Here is a 24,526-nt window from a genome sequence, read left to right as displayed (position 1 = left end):
GTCTAGCCTTACGTGCCAGTCCTCTCTAGGTTGTCCAATGGTAATCATAATGGAGGCTATACTCATGCCACGTAGGATCGTCAGACACCCAGCAGGTGAATGGGCTTATTTTAGGCCTAAATTGAAAAGGTTTCGTGCTTTTACAAATTACAGTAAATCAAGATACCAGCAGGTATCCCCACCTAAAGAATTTAGCTACACTTGCAGTTGAGGGATGACAGGCTCTCAACAGGGATCTGTCAGCTGTGATGCAGCGGTGTTCCCCTACCCTGAAATGTGCTTTGATGCAAGCAAAAATAATTATGTTCTTAAGGAAATGTACCTTTTCTAGTTGACTCACATATTTCAACACATTATGCCTTAATATTTCCTTTAGAGAAAAAGGGCAAAGTCAGACAATTTTAATATTAATTTTGTTAACATTTTAATTGTACATAAACAAACCAACCAAATAGGATCACAATTTTGGCTCACAAAACAACTGCTTATTGAGTGTGCACTTAGCTTCACGCCTGTGGAGACAAGTGTTATCCTTAAATCAAAAACATTTAAGACAATATTGAACTGAAATTATTAAAAAAGCAACTGTTCTGGCCATCTAATAAATTCAGCAATGTCTATGCTTCACAGCAAAATCACAACATTGTAAAACAAAACAAAAATATATAGAAAGAAAAGCTTTTAATTGAATTCAACGAAAGGCGACTTCACAGAATTGCATTCTTATCAATTAATATTACAGCTGTACAGACTAAGGTTTGGTCATGTGGCAACTAAGCTCTACATGTTTGAACTTTCTTGAATTTCAATGTCACATTGTGAAATATAATAACTTTGTTCTAGTAGAAAAGGCAACTGTACAAACCAAATGTTAAATAGAAAATCAGTCACTTTGTACCAATAATAATGCAAAAAATATCCAACAGGTTTGTTTTTTAGGATCACATTTAAACTCAGACCTAGCAGCTGACAAATCTGGAAATACAATCTGTCACATAATATTAAAATTAAATGACCCAGTCAATCCAATGTGTCTTTTTTTTCTGCAGGTCAATTCATTTAAGGAGAATCCATCCAACCCATTTTTGTTGAACAATGGGAGATCAATAACCCAGAGAAGTGGTTTTTAATGGTGAAAATAATTAAAGGGTAGTTCTGAGTACAGAACATGTGACAGTTCTATAATGTGGTTAGAGGTTCCATTTCTAAAACCCAATCCTGGTTTGAGAAGAGGGCCCTGATGTTAAACAGGGATGGAGCCATGTTTTAACTACTGCAAAGACAATGGTTTGTATACATGTATTTGTATACACTGTATACACTGAAATGATGACAGTAGAAAGGATTCATATTTCCCAAGTAAAGCAAATTGATGACGTTAACGCACAACGACACACATTTAACATGCCTAAAGTTATCAGACAAACTCAGGTCAGATAAAGCATCACTTCACATGCTACACACTGTGCCAATGCAATACAACTATATTAAAGACAAGGTATGCTAATAAAAACAGTGCTCTCTGGGAGTAAAATACAAAGTTTATCAGGAACTGCATGAAAAGGTAGTGTTTAGCCTTTATTATGAGAAACAAAAACACTCCCAACAGAATTAATCCCAAAGTTGAAACAAATAAGCCTTTAAGGGCACATGCTTTCTAACCTGGTTTGGGGAATACTTGTACTACAGAAAAATCCAAATAATTCCAACACCTAACTTCACCTCAAGTCCTAATATAAAATAGGGGTCTCTAAAATCAGTCTAAACACACACGAAAACCTACGAGGTACAACCCATCACATCAACGTTGAAAAAGAAACCAACCCCTACTTTTGTTGCCCAGATCTTAACTTCAAAGGGCAACGTGTAAGAGATAAATGTGACCACCAGCATCGTTTGGCACTAGTTTATTCATAACTTTTTTTAGTCTATTAAAAAAAGTCAATCACATTTTGCTGAGGATTTCAGTGCAGTTACAAAAAAACGAGCATGCTAAATATATATAACTGAAAAGAAACTCAATTCTGCTCATTTTTTATATTTTATTATTCAGACTAAGGATGATTTCCACACAAAAGGAAATGAAAACATGTGCCTGTGATGACTACACACACTGAAAGACAAAAACGGTGATTCAAGTGTATATCGTTGTCACTCATTAGAAACTCCCCAAAAATTACCTTCATACCAACTAACCTAACACAAAATTACAAAGTCATCCCCAGTTCAGCAAAATATGACCAAAGACATCCTAAAAAAGCTTAGAACTTACAAGAGAAAAAACACCCACACGCAAAAGTAGTTTCTATAAATTGATTGGTTGCTTTCAGACACAAAACAAAAACGTAGTGTGGGGGGGCGCTAGGAAGACCGCTCAAAACATAAAGGGAAAAATAAACGAGTTTCCTATTAAGGTAAAATGAAACAAAAAATAAACCGATTTGGAAAAATCTAGTGGTTATGTCAGTAAGTTCTCGAGAAATAGATTCTTTTTTTGCTTGTAACAACTCATGTAGCTTTATACATTTATTTTCTTGGCAGTCTTTCTAGCGCACCCAATTGGCAGCACAAATGACAAAAGAGAAACAGAACAAAAAAACATTTTCCAATAAACACCAAAAGCTAACAAAAGGTCAAAAAAGGTGAACATTTCAAGCGGCATAGAAGTGCAGAGGACAACGAACTGGACGATGAACTTTTGACGTCACATCAACATGCTAGGCAAACGATGAACAAACGGGCACGAAGATATCTAGAATAAAACAAAACAGGGAGACAAACTTAGGTTAAAGCAACAACGGAAAAAGGAGAGGGAAGAAAAAAGAAAATCATAAATGATTATCTTTGCATGGGGAGGGGAGGGGGTCACTACCAGATACACAATCTAAACACAGAACATTTAATGTGAGACAGAAGAGGCGAAAGGACAGAGGGGGAACACAAGCAACATGCGAACAGAGAATTGAGGTGAGAATTTACAGGACACAACACCGAGACACCACACTGACTGCCTACTACTGTACAGTCAACATTTGTGACTTAGTATTACGTTTGAGGACTTTTAATACAGTAGTCGAAAAAATAAAGGAAAATATATAAAACGATCAGTAATATTCCAATTTCAGGAAATAATCCTCCCAAGGGGTTTAGCTCCATCTGTCCCAATGTGCTTTTTAAAAATATTTTCTTACTGATTGTAAAAATAGCAATTTCTTGCTATTCATTGCTTGTAATGATAGTCACCTGGGTTACGAGCTAGCAATATTAGATTAATTGTGCTTTGCTAGAATGATCTAGGAGAGCGGATTGTCAACTAATCTCAGTCAACATTTCTCTTGATTGTGTGCTTCATCTGTTCATAATTCCATCATATGCAATGCAATACAGCTAAATTACATCCACAGCAAAGGAGCTTTTCTCGAGGGCACAATACAAAAGTGAGTGAAGTACAGTATCTGTACTTTAAGTGGCAAGGAGGTAACTTTCTTTTTAAATAAGGCAGTTTGTCAATACAATACAAAAAGGGTAAGACAGCGCAAACAAACTGAAGACAATTTATAAAACAAATGAGTAAAAACGTTTAAGCTATAACACTTTAAGACTACATTAGTCTGTTTCACATAAACAAAACAGCTTTTCTGTGAGTGTTTGGCATCTTCTCGAGTTCTCTCTACCATAATCTGCTGCTATTCTTAAGAATTACACTTCTGTACGCTTACGCAAAATGATGCCTTTCATACAAAGCAAAAGTATGAGATGTACAGCAAAGTTTACAGTGATGGTTAAGTTCATGTACAACAACTATGTGCACCCATCAGTTGAGATTCAGTCTTTGGACTTATTTTAATGGCAGCAAATACCCTGGACTTAACCTTACAGTAACCCTGCTTAAGTCTATTTTCTCAGTTGGTATTGTTATGCACATGGAAATTATAGTTAAATAGGCACACATCTAGGTTGAACTCAAGTAAAATATTGATTTTCCCTATAATATATTCCATTCTTAAAATGCAAGGGGACTACAGTTTCGAAATCTTTAGCAACTGGCAAATCCTACTCACTGATCATACAACATTTTCACTTGTTGCACATTAACAATAAACACTTGAATAGGGATACACAGGTCAGTAGTTTAACCCTCACATATTTAAATGTAGCAACCAACGTCACATTAGGATTCTACAAAATACTGTTGAATATTCTTGAAACAATCATTTCAATTCAGAGAAATAATGTAGGCAATAAATAGTTCCCGACACTCGGGAGAAGTATAAAACCTTTATAAAAATAGAAAAGGCATTATAGTTTTGTAATATACATCATCTGGACAATTGCTTCTTTCCATTTCTATAAAACACTTTATAAGTTAATGGAAGTCTAAGAAACGGATTACTGTGTGTTGTAGTGATTAACATTTATTTAACGTCGCCAATCATGAAATGCTAGCGTTTTTAGTTAATAAAACACACACACACTGGAGTAAAAATCTGCAGGGATGCCAGTATTTTGAGGGAGTAGTCTCATCTAACCAGCTCTGAGAGGTAGAGCAGACTACTTGAACTGCGGATGATGAATAATTACAAAACATTTTGGTTAACGAGAGAAAAAAATTAAATACAAATCAATTATAGTATCTAATTAGAGCATTATTTTTTGCATCAGTAATCAGTAGAGCTGATTGGATAATTTAGGATGAATCTGACAAATGTTAACTTCGAAAAGCCCCAATGTTGCTCTTTTCCAGGACACTCGATTGCCGCAAGCCTAAAATGCCAAGTGATATTTCATTTAGTGTTAGAAGTAGGACGGATGTTCTACTTGAACTGACAGCTAAAAACAGAAAGGAAATAGATTTAATGTGAATTTTTCTAAATGGGGCGGAATGCTCGTTTGAAGTTAAAGATCATGGGAGAGTAGAGACTAAGTTATTGCCGCTATTAAAGTCACTGTTCCTCACATAAAAGACGACATGTGAAGGGCAGCATTAGACAGAAGGCCAAATGTACACATCTGACAGATGGGGAATAAAATGACTTAAGCCAGATGACATCATAGTGGCTGTGTTCATTAAAACTTAAAGTAGGACCCAATTACTCCCCCCTTCACACACATAGCACAGTATTTGTTAATGACGCAGGACCCCATATTCTCTCTCAGATATTCAATTGAAAAAAAGGGTGAAATATTTCAGATAAACTACATGCCTAAAGCAAGGGTGTGGCGTTGTGACATTGTCCTGAGACCAATCAAGAGGTTGGCAAGTTAAATATCTCACAAAAGCAGTCAAGGCAATACTGCTGACGTCTTACAAATCAATTCATTCAGTTGTAAAAAACTATATTTTGCTCCAAAGTATGTTGAGAACAGAAATTCAAGCTTCTTGTTGGTTAATTAATAAATAAATAAATAAACAAACAAACAAAAATAATGAGTAAAAGCCTACTGTATGCAATGTATTCCTGGTACAGCATCACAAATAGACTTTTCAGGCAACTTATAAATAAAACAAATTTAAAAAAAAATGGCTCATCTACTGGAGTGAAGTCAGATCTTGCGTACATGTAGATAATTGCAGTTGGCAAACAGCTATTGTTTTCTTGCCATTATCCGGTGCATGGTATGTCCATCCTCATTTCAAAAAGGCAGTTTTCTGGAAGGCTCTGCATGACGCATCAGAGCGTTTAAGAACGCAACCATGGGGCTGGTTTGGTTATGATGGGATTAATTTGGAGTTGGGTCAGGGGGCATGATTAGGTGGTGGTGGGAGCAGGGGTAAAAATCAAGGGGATATTTTGGCAACTGGCTGTCATTGTGCAACATCATTATGACTTAACTTTTACACAGCAAACTAATGACACCTTAAAATGAACAAATACAATTATGTTTAAAAAAGAAAAATTCAAAAACAAAAACAGAATGTAAGTATCCAGTTTCAGTTGAGCAACATCCTTTTGCATGTTGTTTTTGTTTTCTGCTTGCGTTTGTTAATACAGAGAATAAAAAGGAGTGACCCCAGCAAAGTGGTAATCTTGAAATGCGCAAAGGGAGAGGGAAGAATGAGGAGAGGGTAGGGGTTTGCAGCAGGGTTTTTAGTTTCTTATTCACACTCCACTTACCAGAAAAAGAAAAAAAATCCTAACCAAGTCCAATTGAGAGAAAGCATTCAGTATGGCTTGCTGTCATTTTTGGATCTCTTCAGCTGCACCTTTAGTCGCTTCATGCCAATTTGGAAACCGTTCATCGACTGAATGGCGGCCTGGGATGAGACTGGATTGTCGTAACTCACAAAGCCTGTAAGAGAGTCCAGATAAAAGTCGTATGCAAGATACAAATCAATCCTTACCTTCATAATAAGAACACACTATATACACAGTGATGTGCTGTTTTCCCCATCCTCCAGCTTACCAAAACACTTGCTGAGGTTGGTCTGCTTGTCAATGAACACCTTAGCGGAAATAACGTTGCCAAAGGGCATGAACATCTGGAGCAGATCCTGGTCTCCAAACTCCTGGGGGAGGTGGTAGATGAACAAGTTGGCTCCCTCAGGGCCTTAAGTGAGCAGAGCAGGAAATCATGTATTACAATGTCTGACACAACAAGATGGTAATGAATACAACTAAGCCAGAGGCAACAATTTTGTTTTTGACAGACTAACAGCATTTCAAAATGTTATCTGAGGAGCCTTCTGATACAGATTTATGCTAATTTTAAAACGACATTTTCTACAACAAGTACTGTCAGTGGCGGTTCAAGCTTGTATGGCTCCCTGGGCGAACCCCCCCCCATTTGTGTTGATTTTGCACTCAAGCGTCAATACATTACCCATCCCCCAACACTGTCAACCAAGAGTCAAGACTAAACCAATTCACCTTGGTGGTGTGCAGACTGGTTTAATATTATACTTAACGATTTTACACAAACCAGAAAAAATTAACTATATATTCACAGTATTATGAATGAATTGTGTTTTTTTTGGTAGCATTTCGTAGTGTGATTGATTTTACTAATTGCATTATTACTGTACAAAGTTAGAGGTGTGCTATTTGATAGATTACCCCACCACCCTACTTCAGGGTTCCAGGGGGGAGCCCTGAGGTCAACCTACCCCCGCCCCATCTCATACTTCTGAATGGGAGACCTTCCCAGGCAGTAGCCTGCCTAGCTCACAGACTAGAATCAGGGCGCCCACTCCGACAAGGTCAATTGACCCACAGCCCCACACGGTGACATGATATCATTGTCGTGACGTGCAAAAGAGTGACAGAAAACCGATAGCGCAAATGTCACCATTCTGATTTTTTTGGGGCGGGCGCCCCGTGCCGACCACGGCAAGATGCCGCCTATACCTAAATCCGCCACTGAGTACTGTGAAAACATTTCAGAGTGTTGCAATTAAATCTTACCCGTGCTCCGACTGTCGCTTGCTGTTGCAGCATATTTAAAACAAGACAGAACCCTCAGCAGGTGACAATACATATTTTCACCAATATCCCACACTAAGGTCACATCAAAAATTATGTAATCTATAGCTAAGCTCTTAATATCCCTTGCACTAGTACTACAATCAAACATCAATCACAGCGTAGCACGTGATCCCTGTAGAGCAGACATTTCAGTTAACACAAATCTCCCTATCCCCACACCCCCAGTCAAACCCTTTCATGCCCCATCTCTATCCCCCTACTTGCCTTCCTTCTGGCTTCCTGCAGCACTGACACTCTGTTGGGAGAGCAGGCTCTGGTTGTAGAGGCTGGGGAGGGCAGCAGCAGCGTACTGCTGGATCCCAGAGTAGGCCTGGGTAAGGGCCTCCATGGTGCTACCAGTTCCGTTCGACATGCCCCCGCTGCCTAGACCGCCGTTCAGGGCTGCCATCCCTAGACACAGGAGCTCTGTTACAAGATTAGGGCTAGAATACCTTGTATATGTATCATGCACTCTTAAAATTTGAGGTAATATATTTGTGGTAAATGAATGCATACAAATATGTTTTGAGTCTGCTAACCTGCAAGCGAGCCCATGTTGAGGCCGGCTCCAGCCCCTGCAGCCAAAGACTGCAGCGCCCCTAAGGAGGCCATGGCGTTCATTGAGTTGTTGTTACAGGAGGTGGGTGACGATCCTGCTGTGGAGATGAGTCAACCCCAAAACATTTAATCACTTGGAGGAAAACGCCACCATTTGACTACGCTAGTAGGACTTCAAAGTCTCAATTCACAGACCAGGGAACATAAAGCAGAGACTAGGGATGGGAAGGCAACAGGAGGTAAGGTAAATGAGAAACAACCAACAGTGTTTACAGAGGCAAGTCAGTGGAATGAGGTTAAAGATACATACAGGTGAGGGGGGATGGGGTGAGAGATAAAAAGCGGGACCAACCCTTGTAGGCGTCCCATGATGAGTGTGCCTGCTGTCCAGTACTCGTACCTGAGCTGGTGAGCACGCTGAGGGGACTGCTAGAGGTGGTGAGAGCGCTGCTGCCCGTGGGCGTGGCCTGTGTGGCGCTGGCCGCTGCTGCCAGGGCAGCCAGGTTCTGCATGGCATTCAGCCCTGAGACACACGCATAATCTGCACTTAATACGGGCTATGGCACCTAGATCTCGCTTAGGTCAATATATAGGTTACACTGAGTCATGCAATCACTGTTTTTGCTTTACAACATGTGAAGCTTAAAGCAGAGAGTTGCAGGTACCTTTCCAACACAATCTGAAATGGGTGAGATGGGAGGCAAAAGTAGAAACTTAGCAGCCCATTCAATAAACACAACTAGAGCACTGGCCAAAACACAAGCAGATACAACAATGCAGTGATATGTGGGGTAAGTCAAGAAGTGGGATAATGAGCTGACTTTGGTAACGAGGTAAACAGTTTGAATCAACTCGGATGAAGTTTCAATATGAAATTTAAGCAGGCTTTGTAAAATCTTGAACAATTGTAGCTTGCCCCATGACATACCCCGTGGTTATCATATTGGAATGAAAACATTAATTACTCAGTTCTTGCTATGATGAATTCGATAAGTAGCCACTCGCTGCAGCAGACACACTGCTAGAAACCAGATGAAAAAACACCAGTTTGTGTGTTAGTGTTTACGTCTGGAGTTTCCTAGTGGCAGCGCGTTTCAGCTCAAAACTCAATTCATAAATGAGGAGCCGGTTTTGAACATGGTCCCTCACCACTGCTTGACAAACACAGCACACTGAACAGATTACTTGGGAGTTCAGACATGCAGAGAATGACGCACTCAGCCGTATCAATAACGCACATCTTCACCAGGCACACTACACGTGGCAGTTGGATGGGGGAGGAAAACACATTTAGCGTGCAGGTGTAAGAATGGAAAGGGGGGAAGGAGGAAGAGAGGTGGGAAATGTCTGTTTTTACCTGACATACCAGACATGGGATGAAGGTTGTTGAGGGCATTCCCAGAGGTGGCAGACTGCTGGAGGAGCTGTAAATAAAGCTAGACATTACACCAAAACAGAGAACACAAAAGGGTCAGGACTGCATCCGGGACTGTGCTTTCAGGAAAGAAATCGCAGAGAGAAAAAAAAAGGTAAAGTGGGTGAGTAGGACAGATGAAGGGTAAAAGAACAGGAAAGAGTGGAGGTGTAAATGTTGGTGATAAAGAGAGGGGAAGAATCACAGAGAAAATTAGAAGGTAAAAAACAAATCCAGAGAAAACATGACGCTGGGAAACAGTGAGTGGGATGAAATGAGAGTTAAGAGGATTTAAATGGAAGGCAAGACAGCGAAGAAAAGGAAGAGGTTGGAAGATTTTCACAGCACACCCATGGAGCAGCACTTACATCGCAGAAAGCTCTGCCGTTTATATTGGACTGGCCACATAATTGGAGGGTCAGGAGATCCACTCCCCATTTAGAATTAAAGATGCCAATTGAAAACATATCAGGTCTTTAGGCGAGTTGAGACTAGATGGCCATCCAACATAGATCATTGGAAACGATGAAAATATAAATCTCTGTCTAGAAAGACAGCAAACCAAACACAAGCAAGGAGGGAGGGAGGGAGCTGGATGAAGAAAATGCCCGACTCAAACAGAAGAAACAGATCATGTGTCTACTCTAAGGTCAGGGAGAATACTTACGGAGGCAAAACTAACAATGTTCAATCAATGGAAACCTTATGTCAAATCAAGTCTAACAACAAATTGAAGGGCAGGGGTACGAGGCAGATATGTAAATATAGGTAGGGATAAAGTGACTAGGAAACAGGATATATAATAAACAGTAGCAGCATATGTGAGTCAAAAGAGTTAATGCAAAAGGGGGGCAACGCAGATAGTTAAACCGGAAGAGTCATTCAAAAGCATATAAAGTGATTTGATAAGAGCTTTGGTCGAAAATGCAAGCCTGATGCAACCTGAGCCTGATGAGCCATACTTTAAATACATTTTATGAGCCCTACATAAAAATACATTTTTTAATCCCAAGCCCAAAAAAGCACAAATGATTGTGACGTTAGCCAATACATATGACATATAGGCGACTAAGCATTACGCACGACAGAAAAACGTAAAAGCCCATAGATGTAGCTAGCTACAATGAATTTGGAATGTATTCAGACTGCTTCCCTTTTTCCTAATTTTGTTACGTTACAGCCTTATTCTAAAATGAATTAAATAAAATGTTTTTCCTCATCAATCAATACACAATACCCCATAACGACAAAGCGAAGACAGGTGCATTCATAAGGGCCTTGGTCAGGGAGGTGATCAAGAACCCGAAGGTCACTGACAGAGCTCCAGAGTTCCACTGTGGAGATGGGAGAAACTTCCAGAAGGACAACCATCTCTGCAGCACTCCACCAATCAGGCCTTTACGGTAGAGTGGCCAGACGGAAGCCACTCCTCAGCAAAAGGAGCCCGTTTGGAGTTTGCCAAAAGGCACCTAAAGGACTCTCAGACCATGAGCAACAAGATTCTCTGGTCTGATGAAACCAAGATTTGAACTCTTTGGCCTGAATGCCAAGCGTCACATCTGGAGGAAACCTGGCATCATCCCTACCATGAAGCATGGTGGTGGCAGCATCATGCTATGGGGATGTTTTTCAGCAGCAGGGACTGGGAGACTAGTCAGGATGGAGGCAAAGATGAACAGATCAAAGTACAGAGAGATCCTTGATGAAAACCTTCTTCAGAGCTCTCAGGGCCTCAGATTGGGGCAAAGTTTCACCTTCCAACAGGACAACGACCCTAAGCACACAGCCAAGACAACGCAGGTGTGGCTTCGGTACAAGTCTCTGAATGTTCTTGAGTGGCCCAGCCAGATCCCGGACTTGAACATCTCTGGAGAGAGCTGAAAATAGCTGTGCAGCGACACTCCCTATCCAACTGACAGCTTGAGAGGATCTGCTGAGAAGAATGGGAGAAAGTCCCCAAATACAGGTGTGCTAAGCTTGTAGCATCATACCCAAGAAGACTCAAGGCTGTAATCGCTGCCAAAGGTGCTTGAAAAGGTACTGGGTAAAGGGTCAGAAAAAGTGATATTTCTGGGGGGGGGGGGTCATACATAAATTACCAGACATAAAAAATACTGTTTTGGCTTGGTCATTATGGGGTAGTGTGTGTAGATTGATGAGGGCGGAAAAAACTATTTAATACATTTTTGAATAAGGCTGTAACATAAAATGTGGAACAGCCCCGAAACCTGAAGGATCTGGATAAGGTCTGTATGGAGGAGTGGGCCAAAATCCCTGCTGCAGTGTGTGCAAACCTGGTCAAGAACTACAGGAAACGTATGATCTCTGTAATTGCAAACAAAGGTTTCTGTACCAAATATTAAGTTCTGCTTTTCTGATGTATCAAATACTTATGTCATGCAATAAAATGCAAATTAATTACTTAAAAATCAAACAATGTGATTTTCTGGATTTTTGTTTTAGATTCCGTCTCTCACAGTTCAAGTGTACTTATGATAAAAATTACAGACCTCTACATGCTTCGTAAGTAGGAAAACCTACAAAATCGGCAGTGTATCAAATACTTGTTCTCCCCACTGTATATACACATACACATACACTATATATACACACACACACACACACACACACACACACTACCAGTCAAAAGTTTGAACACCTACTCATTCAAGGGTTTCTTTGTTACAATTTTCTACATTGTAGTGAAGACATCAAAACAATGAATTAACACATACTGAATCATGTCGTAACCAAAAAAGTGTTCAAATCAAAATATATTTTATATTTGAGACTCTTCAAAGTAGCTGCCATTAGCCTTGACAACTTTGCACACTCTTGGCATTCCCTCAACCAGCTTCATGAGGTAGTCACTGGGAATACATTTCAATTAACAGGTGTGTCTTGTTAAGTTAATTTGTGGAATTTCTTTCCTTCTTAATGCATTTGAGCCAATCAGTTGTGTTGTGACAAGGTAGCGGGTGGTACAAAGAAGATAGCCCTATTTGGTAAAATACGAAGTCCATATTATTGCAAGAACAGCTCAAATAAGCAATGAGAAACAACAGTCCATCATTACTTTAAGACATGAAGGTCAGTTAATCTGGAATATGTCAAGAGATTTGAAAGTTTCTTCAAGTGCAGTCGCAAAAACCATCAAGCGCTATGATGAAACTGGCTCTCATGAGGACCGCCACAGGAAAGGAAGACCCAGAGTTACCTCTGCTGCAGAGTTCATAAGATTTAACTGCACCTCAGATTGCAGCCCAAATAAATGCTTCACAGAGTTCAAGTAATAGACATCTCAACATCAACTGTTCAGAGGAGAGGCGCAGTGGTCTAGGGCACTGCATTGCAGTGCTAGCTGCGCCACCAGAGTCTCTGGGTTCGCGCCCAGGCTGGGCTGGGTTCGCGCCCAGGCTCTGTCGCACCCGGGCCGCAACCGGGAGATCCGTGGGGCGACGCACAATTGGCATAGCGTCGTCCGGGTTAGGGAGGGTTTGGCCGGTAGGGAGGGTTTGGCCGGTAGGGATATCCTTGTCTCAGTATGTAAAAAAATTTAATAAAATGTATGCTCTCTACTGTAAGTCTCTCTGAATAAGAGCGTCTGCTAAATGACTAAAATGTAAATGTAAAAAATGAGACTGCGTGAATCAGGCCTTCATGGTCAAATTGCTGCAAAGAAACCACTGCTAAAGGACACCAATAAAAAGAAGAGACTTGCTTGGGCCAAGAAAGCTGTCATCAAGGCAAAGGGTGACTACTTTGAAGAATCTCAAATATATTTGTTTAACACTTTTTTTGTTACTACATGATTCCATGTGTTATTTCATAGTTTTGATGTCTTCACTATTATTCTACAATGTAGAAAATAGTAAAAATAAAGAAACCCTGGAATGAGTAGGTGTCCAAACTTTTGACTGGTACTGTGTGAGAGATCTATCTATCTATATAACAGGATTATCTATTTTGAATGGAATTGGTAAGCAACAATTGATGAGAGAGGGAAAGACTGCTCACGCGTGCATGCTCTAATTCAAGATTTGTCACATAATAGCGCCGAAGGACATAGCCACCGTTTTACGATCCCGTAACCAATTGTGCTATTGTGTATGTTTTTTCGCATTATTTCTAACTTCTTTTGTACATAATGTTTCTGCCATCGTGTCTTATGACCAAAAATAACTTATTGATATCAGGGCAGCGATTACTCCCCTCGTACTGGAGGAATTCTTCAACGAGTCGGACGGGAAGGATTTACTCCAGACACCCGACAAGAACGTCATTCGCAGGAGGAAAAGACGGAGGTATCGTGGACGACAGTCCGGGTGCCTTGTAAGGATCCGTCGCCAAGAGGGTAATCTACCTTTACCATCAGTCTATTAGCCAACTTACAATCAATCAAAATAAAATAAACAAACTACGAGCATGTATATCCTACCAACGGGACATTAAAAACTGTAATATCTTATGTTCACAGAGTCATGGCTGAACGACGATATGATTAACATACAGCTGGCGGCTTTTAAGCTTTTTCGGGAGGATAGAACAGCGGCCTCTGGTAAGACAAGGGGCGGAGGCCTATGCATATTTGTAAACAACAGCTGGTGCACGAAATTTAAGGAAATCTCTAGATTTTGCTCACTGGAGGTAGAGTATCTCATGTTAAGCTGTAGACCACACCATTCACCAAGAGAGTTTATCAACATTTTTCGTAGCTGTCTATATACCACCGCAGACCGATGCTGGCACTAAGACCGCACTCAATGAGCTGTATACGGCCATAAGCAAACAGGAAAATGCTCATCCAGAGGCGGCGCTCCTAGAGGCCGGGGACTGTAATGCAGGGAAACTTAAATCCGTTTTACCAAATTTCTATCAGCATGTCACATGTGCAAACAGAGGGGGGAAAAAATTCAAAAATAAGAAAACTCCAGACACAGATACAAGTACAAAGCTCTCCCTCGCCCTCCATTTGGCAAATCAGAACATAATTCTATCCTCCTGATTCCTGTTTACAAGCAAAAACTAAAGCAGGAAGCACCAGTGACTCAGTCAATAAGAAAGTGGTCAGATGAAGCAGATGCTAAGCTACAGGACTGTTTTGCTTGCACAGACTGGAATATGTTCCGTGATTCTTCCAATGGCATTGAGTACACCACATCAGTCACTAGTGTCATGACGTGGCCCTTTTGGGTGTACATCGTGGCTCCCCCTTCTCACTCTCTCTCCCACCACAGGTTTTACAACCATCAAAAATTCCTGGTATATACTAAAGTGCCTATAAGAACATCAAATAGTCAAAGGTATATGAAATAGAAATCGTATGGAGAGAAAAAGTCCTATAATTCCTATAATAACTACAACCTAAAACTTCTTACCTGGGAATATTGAAGACTCATGTTAAAAGGAACCACCAGCTTTCATATGTTCTCATGTTCTGAGCAAGGAACTTAAACGTTAGCTTTCTTACATGGCAAATATTGCACTTTTACTTTCTTCTCCAACACTTTGTTTTTGCATTATTTAAACCAAATTGAACATGTTTCATTATTTATTTGAGGCTAAATTGATTTTATTGATGTATTATATTAAGTTAAAATAAGTGTTCATTCAGTATTGTTGTAATGGTCATTATTACAAATACATTAAACTTTTTTTTTTTTAATTAATAACTTTATTTTATTTATTTATATATATTTTTTTTTAAATCGGTATCGAATTTTTTTGGTCCTCCAATAATCGGTATCGGTGTTGAAAAATCATAATCGGTCGACCTCTATTAAGAACACTTCCGATTGGTACTCTGAAGATTCCATTATAACAAATACGACAGACTTTGATCTCTGGTGGACAAACCAAAGACTTTGTCGACTGACTATCCAGCAGACGGACCGGCGTTCGCAGAGAGGGACAACCAAGACATACACTCGTAAATATGTCAATTGCATTTCTAAAATCCAATTGAGCAGTTGTTAGGGTGTTAAGTGTCCATATTTACGATGAAATATTCAACTGTATGTAGTGAATCCACTCTGAGTTTGCCGCTCTTGAACCGTTCCCACCCCTTTCCTTTGTCTACCAAGCCGTCATATCAGTTTAGCCCACTAGGGACTTTTCTATCATGTCAGTAACCAATGTATGACCTATTGTGTGCGTTTATGTAATTCTGTGATTGATTAAGTTAGTTAATAAATAACTAAGCCAATTTGTATATTGCTGATTCATGATCTATGTTACGGTTCGCGTAGATATCCATGGGTTTGTGCCATTCAGAATATGACTGATGTGATGATAATACATTAATAAGTGACTAAATCGATAAGATATGAAAATATCTGAGGAGTTAGTCGGGAAATAGAAACTCTTTCCCGTGGTGCCCAGACTTCCTAGTTAATTAAAGTTACATTTGTTTAATTGCGTAATTAAAACAGATAGTACAGAATTGATTTGATAAATTAAAAAGTCTTAATTACACCACTAAATTGCAGTTATTGATGAAGCCATCGATGACGTCGTCCCCACCGTGACCGTACGTACATACCCCAACCAGAAGCCATGGATTACAGGCAAAATCCGCACTGAGCTAAAAGGTAGAGCTGCCGCTTTCAAGGAGCGGGACTCTGACCTGGAAGCCTAAAAGAAATCCCGCTATGCCCTCCTACAAACCATCAAACAGGCAAAGCGTCAATACAGAACTTAGAATGAATCGTACTACACCGGCGACGACGGATGTGACAGGGCTTGCAAACTATTACAGACTACAAAAGGGAAGCACAGCCACGAGCTGCCCAGTGACATTGAGGGAGAGTTTGTTTACCTGGCACCACACTGCAAACTCAATATACTTTTAAATAGTGATGCACCGACATTTTTGTCCGATACTGATATTTTCCTTTGACAGTGCACAGTGCAACTGATTGTAGTGGTGTCGTGTGCATGTGCAAATTCAGAACACACAACATTCTATAATAGAACTGTGTTATTTGACATGTCAAATTTAAAGCTTATTTGACTCATCTTTTTTGACACGCAAAGATCCAAACGGCGTTAGATAGTATGTCGTGAAGCTAATGGCAGTGACGCTGTTACTCTGCAACTCCAGTAGGGCAACAGGTGTACCGGAGCTCGAACAGTCGGCCAAAGCTCTGCTGGGGATGGCGCCGGAGGAGGTGGTCACTTACTGCCAGATACTGTGGTCCCAGAGAGTTGAGCCCAGTCAGATTCCCCCACATTGAGGCAGTGTTGAGCTGCTGCATCTGCTGCTGAAGCTGCTGGGCAATGCGCTTCTGCTCCTTGTCCTTCTGCGTGTCGGCAAACTTCACTACGATGGGAGACGAGCAGCCCTAAAAAGTCGGGATAGACAGCAAAGTGTCATTTGGAAACTATCTTCGATATTCCTCTAGCACGATAACAGCAATTTCAAAATGGCATTACTTGGGTAATGGGCCAGCCAATCATATAAGTAAGGCATAGAGGGAAAAAGCAGGTTATTATGTTATACTGAACAAAAATATAAATGCAATAATAAATGCAACAATTTCAAAGACTTGACTGTTACAGTTCATATTAGGACACGCAAAGATCCAAACGGCTTTAGATAGTATGTCGTGAAGCTAATGGCAGTGACGCTGTTACTGTGCAACTCCAGTAGGGCAACAGGTGTACCGGAGCTCGAACAGTCGGCCAAAGCAGACATCGCCCACGACAGAGACAATTGAAATAAATAAATTAGGCCCTAATGTATGGATTTCACATGACTTGGAATTCAGACATGCATCTGTTGGTCACAGATACCTTTAAAAAAAAGGCAGGGGCGTCGATCAGAAATCCAGTCAGTATCTGGTGTGACCACCATTTGCCTCATGCAGCGTGACACATCTTCTTTGCATATACTTGATCAGGCTGCTGATTGTGGCCAGTGGAATGTTGTCTCACTCCTCTTCAATGGCTGTGCGAAGTTGCTGGATATTGGTGGGAAGACGCTGTCGTACACGTCGATCCAGGGCATCCCAAACATACTCAATGGGTGACATGTCTGGTGAGCATGCAGGCCATGGAAGAACTGGGACATTTTCAGCTTCCAGGAATTGTGTCCAGATCCTTGTGACACGGGGCTGTGCATTATTATGCTGAAACATGAGGTGATGGCAGCGGATGAATGGCACGACAATGGGCCTCAGGATCTCATCACGGTATCTCTGCGCATTAAAATTGCCATCGATAAAATGCAATTGTGTTTGTTGTCCATAGCTAATGCCTGCATATACCATAACCCCACCGCCACCATGGTCACAACGTTGACATCAGCAAACCGCTTGCCCACACGTGGTCTGCGGTTGTGAGGCCGGTTGGACGTACTGTCAGATTCTCTAAAACGATGTTGGAGGAGGTTTATGGTAGAGAAATTAACACTCAATTATCTGGCAACAGCTCTGGTGGACATTCCTGCAGTCAGCATAACAATTTCACACTCTCTCAAAACTAAAAGACATCTGTGGCATTGTGTTGTGGGACAAAATTGCACATTTTAGAGTGGCCTTTTATTGTCCACAGTACAAGGTGCACCTGTGTAATGATCATGCTGTTTAATCAGCTTCTTGATATGCCACACCTGTCCAGTGGATGGTTATCTTGGCAAAGGAGAAAGGCCAACTTTTGAGAAATAAGCTTTATGTGCATATGGAACATTTCTGGAATCTTTTAATTCAGCTCATGAAACATGGGACCAACACTTTACATGTTCCATTTATATTTTTGTTCAGTGTAGATTCTGTTTCTGAAGAATGGGAGGTGTGCAGGTTCAATGCTTACCTCCATAGTTTGTGATTGGTGCATGGATTTGATTGTTGATTGTGCCATCTGTCTTGCTGTAAAAGTTATAAACGCACAACCTGCAGAAGGGGAACAACTCGTAAATGGTTGACATACACGGTCCTGACTCCTGACAGCATTTAGAAACAGATAATGGAAAGCATACTGCAGCATGCTATGGAGTCTGGTAAGTTCTTGTTTTAATTAAACAGCCCTCCAAAAACACACTTGGAACAGTGTCTAACAGATATTTGGATCATAAATAACTAGAATTTAAGTCAATATGCTACATCTCGAAGTGATGACCTTGAGATTGGTACATTTTCTGTGAGAGGATTTGTATGGAAGATACGTGGGATTTGTACACAAGAGGACAAATGAGAGTAATGACTTATCACCCATCTGTATGCAACTATTTTAGAGTGAGTGTGTGGGAGTGTACGTACCGCGTGTAGAGAGATTCATGTTAAAACAATGACTAGTCCTCATAGTATAACTGATAGAGTAAATGTGTATGTGTGTTTGGGTGCATCTTGTTGCAGGTGAGTGTGTGTGTGACGATGAGGATGAAAGGTGAACTGAATCTGCCTCACCACGGCTCAGTCCATCCGGCCCACGTAGTATTCTACATTCCTCGATCTGTCCGTACGGCGAGAACATAAGTCTGATGTCATTCTCATTACACTTTTTCGATATCATTCCTATGAACAACTTCCTGTCTTCCACCGCTGATAGAGACAATGAAGAAGAAAAGGTTGTTTCAACAAACAATGAGTAACTGCATTAGAGACAACATACAACAACAAGGGCAGCTTCTAAAATGGTAGGGCTTCAACATAAAAACAGAATTACCACACCATCCACCGGCTCCCCTGCCTGCAGAGATGTAGCTATACTCACCATTATTCTTCTCACTGTCAGCTGGCTTCATCTGAATGGGGTGATGCATCTGTTGAGGAAAGACATTGAATTTAAAGGAAGGAAGAAGCGCTGACAGATACTGCCTTGATAGGTATAAATGGATGTGTGGTTGGCATCTCTAGGGCCCTATAAAATCTGCGATGTGGAGAACACAGAAGGAATCCAGACATTAAAACGGAATTCCACAATATTTAAATGTATTAAACTTCATAGGGAATAAACTAAATGTATGGAACATTGTTTAAATTTGCCCACGTTTATCATAAGACATGAACAGAATGCATCAGTGATGGGTATTTCCTGCAACTTTCTTATTAAGAGGCAACGAGAATTTCCCCTGACTATGTCTGGTGCACGCGTCTACCACTTTGTGCAGCCATTAACAATGATGCTAAAGAACATAATTCTGGTAGATGGAAAGGCTTTCCCAAAAACCTTCTCAATTAAATGTTAAACTACAAAATAGCCTATGCTTACCTGGCAGAATGCAGTATTTGTTCTGCAAACTATCACCACATGTGCGCTACAAAAACATCTTGCTAGGTGCCACTGATATTAAAGGGTAAATATCTAAATCTAAAAAATCAAAAATCGAGAGCTCAAAAGCAGTCTTCTGATGTGGTTTAACCATTGTTGTGGACTTAAAGAAATCCATTTAGTTGTTTTCTATTTAAACAAGTGTGATAAAAATAAATAAACTGGGGGAAATGGAAACCTTGAAAAACAAAAAATAGAGAAAACGGAATTTGGGAAAAAACGAAGTAAACAGGAAAAATATACAACAGATTTTATAGGGTCCTACATCTCTAGAGATAAAAGCTGAACAGCAGCACTGACTGTTCTCTATTACAACCTGGCAAGCTACCCAATTCAATTTACTGAGGAAGTTAAAATTTCTACCAAACCTACTCACCCCTGGGAGAATTTTCATGTTGTGAAGAGCATTTTGTGCTTCCAATGCAGATTTGCGAGTGTAATATGTTATGAAACAACAACCTGTTTGGGGATATAAACAGTTATTAGACAAAGTAAATGTTACTCAATTATAAAATGACATTGAGAGTATTGGTGGGTCATCTATGCCTCTTCCCCAGAGCTAAAGAACATGTTCTGTACATGTGTTAGTTCACGCACACATCTCCCTTCACGTTTCTCTCCCTCTTCTGAACCCTTCCCATCAACCAATTTGATTGACATGATGATGTAGACTAGCTTACATCCGAGTATCATATTTCTGAACAGCTGATATAAAAACCTGCAATTTGAATCAACATTCCAAAAATATATATTTTGTAGGCTAATTTAGGATGTAGGCCACAACCTTTTCAGTCTGTTGTAACTAAGGATATTGCAGTAGCACAAGTAGGGCGCAGCCTACACATTGCATTGGAGAAAAAACGAATCTGTTTTAACCACAAATATCCTACATCTTTTAAAAACTGAAAAAGAAAAACACTATTTTGACTGCCCATCTTCCTCCAACTCAGTCAAACTTTTCAATGATGATGAAAAAATAACATTAAATCGCCATTTAGACTGCCTGTCTGATTCCTGCTCCTTTGATATGCTGCGGCAGCGGAGGGAGTAGTAAAGTAGAGAATCCCGCAAATACGCAGAAGCTTCCGTTGTTTAGCTATCGGTAACAGAATTCCAGAGAATTCAGCAACACAGCCAATACATATAAAAAAAGGCATGGAATTCTGGATAGGGTGAGGGGGGAGTGTAATGGACACCTCTGGTGAAGAACTCAAGACAGCACTGTCACCTTTGCTTTGTGGGGGATTTTGACTCCTGTCACGCAAGACATTGATTTCGTAGACGGCGCCGTAAGGCTCAAAAAGCTCCCGCAGCTGTTCCTCTGCCCAGGACCGTGGGATCTGGCCAACGAACATCTTGATAGCATCGATGTCGGGCTGGTCCGGGTGGTCCAGGGTCCCGTTCATCTTCTTTGCTCTGAGAGAGAAAGAAGATAAGTTTCTATAATATGGCTACATGATGTGAACTTGGGCAACAGAAGATACATTTATGAGCCGTCTTCCCCAATGGCGCATTAAATATGTCCCTGCTGGAAATAACATATTTGCATAATCGACTAAGCAGCTGGAAGCTTCACAAAATTGCATCTGAGCAAAGGCTGTTTTGCAGAAATGTACAATCAAGTCTAGACTATTTCAGTAGCACTGCATACGTTGTAGTCAAGTAATTATTAAGTGTCAGTTGAAAGAGGTGCCATCTGATGAAACGTTCTAACATGCATACAAAAACATACAGCACCAAATGCATACTGCCAGCAGAGAATTGACCTACGCAACTAAGACCAATAGCTCTAAAGAGAATGATCTTGAATGTGAAATTTGCTTTGGGAGATCTGATCATTCATAACCAAACAATTATTCATCTCATGCCATGTTGAAGGCCGCACAGAACAAAACAAGAAAATACTAGTCTACATCAAGTCCATCCATGTCAAATTCATAATGAGTATGAATTAATATAAAAAGCCATTTAAATATCATTTGAATGTGCAAGCACAAACCAACTAGGTTTTCGATTGACAAACTGTACCTCCATATGGTCAAAGTAGTCCAATCAAGACTGTCTAACATGTTGACCAGACCACACGCGAGCGTGCAGTATCGCATGCATGTTGATTTTGTCCCCACACACCAGATGCGATCAGGACACGCAGGTTGAAATATGAAAACAAACTCTGAACCAACTAAATGAATTTGGGGACAGGTCGAAAAGCATTAAACATTTATGCCAATTTAAATAGTTAGCTTGCTGTTGCTAGCTAATTTGTCCTGGGATATAAACATTGGGTTGTTATTTTAACTGAAATGCACAAGGTCCTCTACACCGACAATTAAGCATTTCTAACTTAACAATTTCTGCTAGTTAGTTTTTGCTACCATGTGGGTTTTAGCTTGCATGAGCCTGCAAACTGAGGAGTGTTAATTCACCTGTTTCCATACACGTTTCATTTTAAAACATCTTACAAAGGAGTTGTTTAATCTAACTTCTTAACTCTACATGGAATTGTATTTGGGTTTTTTTACTCATCTTTTTATAATCTTTACAGGAACATGCCACGGGCACTATCTGATGTGTGGAGACATTTCACTGCAGCTAACATAGAAGGATAAGCTGTGTACATTTGCAAATACTGTGCCAAATCATATGTGAAGAATGCAACAAAGATGCAGAATCATCTGGCCAAGTGCATAAAATTCCCTCAGCGCTCACAACAAGCAACCTCTGACAAGTCTCTCTACTTCTATTCGAGGTGAAAATTATGAATCAGACACCTTATCGATAGCAACAGCTAATGGTCCTCCTGGAATCAGAAGTTTTTTTGACTCAATGATGGAAGGTAGTCAGAGAAACAGACTGTATTGCAATCATCTCTGATGGGTGGTTGAATGTTCGTGGGCAAGGAATAATTACCTACATCATCTCCACCCCTCAACCAGTATTCTACAAGAGCAGACACAAGGGACAACAGACACACCGTTAATTCCCATATACTCCCGTTAATTCCCACGAAATGTTTCCACCTCTGAATATTCCCCAAAATGTGCAACCCTACATAGCAACATACAAAACCTTTTTCAGATGACTGGCTAAATCGATTATTTGATGCGAAAACTAAAATGGATGAGTGGAACATTTATTTTGATATTTTCGGTGGCATAACTATAGATTAATGGGAAAAAGAGATGGCAATAATACCCAGGCATGCAGATTTGGAGGACACTGCATTGAATGATCTAGAGAAAAGCCACAACAAAAAAGGCAGTTAAGAATACAAACTGGGTTGTGCGTTGCGTCAAGGGATGGCTAGAAGAGAAGGGGAAAAAAGTTGTTGACGTCAAAACTGTCACTAAGGAAGAGTTTAACATCCTTCTCCGACAGTTAAGGAAATGCACGAAATGGGAAGGTGGGAGCAGTACAGCATAAGTAGATACCTGGCACTACGTAGTGGGCTCAACAGGTTTCTAAAACACCCACCCATCGGTCGCAGCTGGTGCCTTATGAAGGACACTGAATTTACCACCTCGAATCATGTATTTTTGGGCAACATCAAACAGCTAAGGCGACAAGGAAAATATATCACAAACAGCCACCCTCCCATCACCGATAAGGACATTGCCCAGCTCCAAAACTCCCAGGCTCTGAATGCGGGTACACCAAGGGGTCTGGTCCAGAAAGTGTGGTTCGACCTCCAGTTACATCTGGGTCGAAGAGGAAGAGAGGGGAACAGACAACTAAAGCCCAACTCATTCTTCGTAAAAACAGACAAGAACGTCTAAGCCAAGGTATGTTGTTTATAGCCTGTTTGTGTTATTTCTAAGTTGCACTCCTTATTAGGCTACTGGAAAACAATATTATAACGCATTCTCTCAGATACGCCACTCTCGCATAGAACGAGGACACAAAGAATCATCTGGACCCAAAGGAGACACCCATGCCAATATATCTACAAAGACCGGCTTCTCGGGCATTCATCAAAATAATGTTTTAATGAAACCATGTCGATCATTATTTGAATGTTGGTAACACGTTGTATAAAAGTGATAACGCCCTCGAAGCCGGTGTTTGTTGGATATATTGTCACGGTTTGCCGGCCAAAATATATTGTCTCGGGCCTAACAACACCCGTGCCAATATAGCCAACAAACACCGCCTTCTCGGGCATTATCACTTAAATGGATACTGCCCAACCCTAAGCTCTAACCATTAGCTCAAACCTGCTTTAGTTTCAAACGTATGACAACAACTGTTAGTAGCCTATTAATTCCCTTCACATTAACCCACTCTAAAGCCCTAATGTGTACGTTACATCTAACCTAAAATGTTTATATCTTTAAAAGTAAAAACGCAAGATCAACAAATAATAAGCAGCAACCTTTCCTAACGATTTCCCTGTAGAGAAATTGACAGACTGCCATGGTTATGACATAGGTTAGACCACTTGTTTTAAAGCCTCTGACATGTACAATACCTACTGATTGTAAGTCGATCTGGATAAAAAACTACATTTTTATAATTTAACTGCACTGCATACGGAATACAGACTATGAACCATTACGGGGGGCACTTGGGGAGTATGCACCTGTTGAAAACTCGCTCTACCACCATTTTCGCCTCCAACACCTACATATCAAATTTAAAGCGCCAAGTTTTGGACTGGAACATTATGGCAAGCACAAAAATGTCAAGTCACATGCTGGGACTAAACTACAGATCAAGAAATTGAGTATCAGTCTGTACAGCTGAAAATACACGGCGGAATACCAGGTGGAACCAATATATAGCCTACCATCACCCCTCCCCCCAAAATGACACCAAAACGAAA

General features: G+C 40.5%; 1 protein-coding gene and 1 long non-coding RNA gene across 44 annotated transcripts in view; one reads left to right on the top strand and one right to left on the bottom strand.

Annotated features, from left to right (window-relative positions):
* Positions 1 to 399: 399 nt before the first annotated feature.
* Positions 400 to 24,526, bottom strand: part of LOC139563208 (CUGBP Elav-like family member 1) — a 49,152-nt gene continuing 25,025 nt past the window's right edge. For 3 of the 43 annotated variants that reach the window (XM_071381555.1, XM_071381581.1, XM_071381566.1), the window contains 12 exons: positions 20,933 to 21,120; positions 20,081 to 20,163; positions 19,147 to 19,195; positions 18,840 to 18,974; positions 18,247 to 18,326; positions 16,617 to 16,778; positions 9,379 to 9,457; positions 8,374 to 8,544; positions 8,003 to 8,119; positions 7,689 to 7,889; positions 6,406 to 6,549; positions 400 to 6,291 (listed from right to left, as the gene is read on the bottom strand). In XM_071381555.1, the coding sequence (XP_071237656.1) occupies positions 6,164 to 6,291; positions 6,406 to 6,549; positions 7,689 to 7,889; positions 8,003 to 8,119; positions 8,374 to 8,544; positions 9,379 to 9,457; positions 16,617 to 16,778; positions 18,247 to 18,326; positions 18,840 to 18,974; positions 19,147 to 19,195; positions 20,081 to 20,163; positions 20,933 to 21,120 (1,537 nt within the window). In that variant the 3' untranslated portion in view covers positions 400 to 6,163. The remainder of the gene's footprint in view (positions 6,292 to 6,405; positions 6,550 to 7,688; positions 7,890 to 8,002; positions 8,120 to 8,373; positions 8,545 to 9,378; positions 9,458 to 16,616; positions 16,779 to 18,246; positions 18,327 to 18,839; positions 18,975 to 19,146; positions 19,196 to 20,080; positions 20,164 to 20,932; positions 21,121 to 24,526) is intronic. The other 40 variants (XM_071381574.1, XM_071381579.1, XM_071381576.1 and 37 more) reach the window with 33 other exon arrangements.
* Positions 2,856 to 24,526, top strand: LOC139563209 (uncharacterized). The gene is made up of 4 exons (XR_011672509.1): positions 2,856 to 2,967; positions 13,632 to 13,789; positions 13,913 to 13,993; positions 22,250 to 24,526. It is a non-coding gene; the product is annotated as an uncharacterized lncRNA (long non-coding RNA).

The sequence above is a fragment of the Salvelinus alpinus genome, chromosome 33 (assembly GCF_045679555.1).
Source record: "Salvelinus alpinus chromosome 33, SLU_Salpinus.1, whole genome shotgun sequence".
Classification (NCBI taxonomy): domain Eukaryota; kingdom Metazoa; phylum Chordata; class Actinopteri; order Salmoniformes; family Salmonidae; genus Salvelinus; species Salvelinus alpinus.
This window is presented reverse-complemented; position numbering and strand designations above follow the sequence as displayed.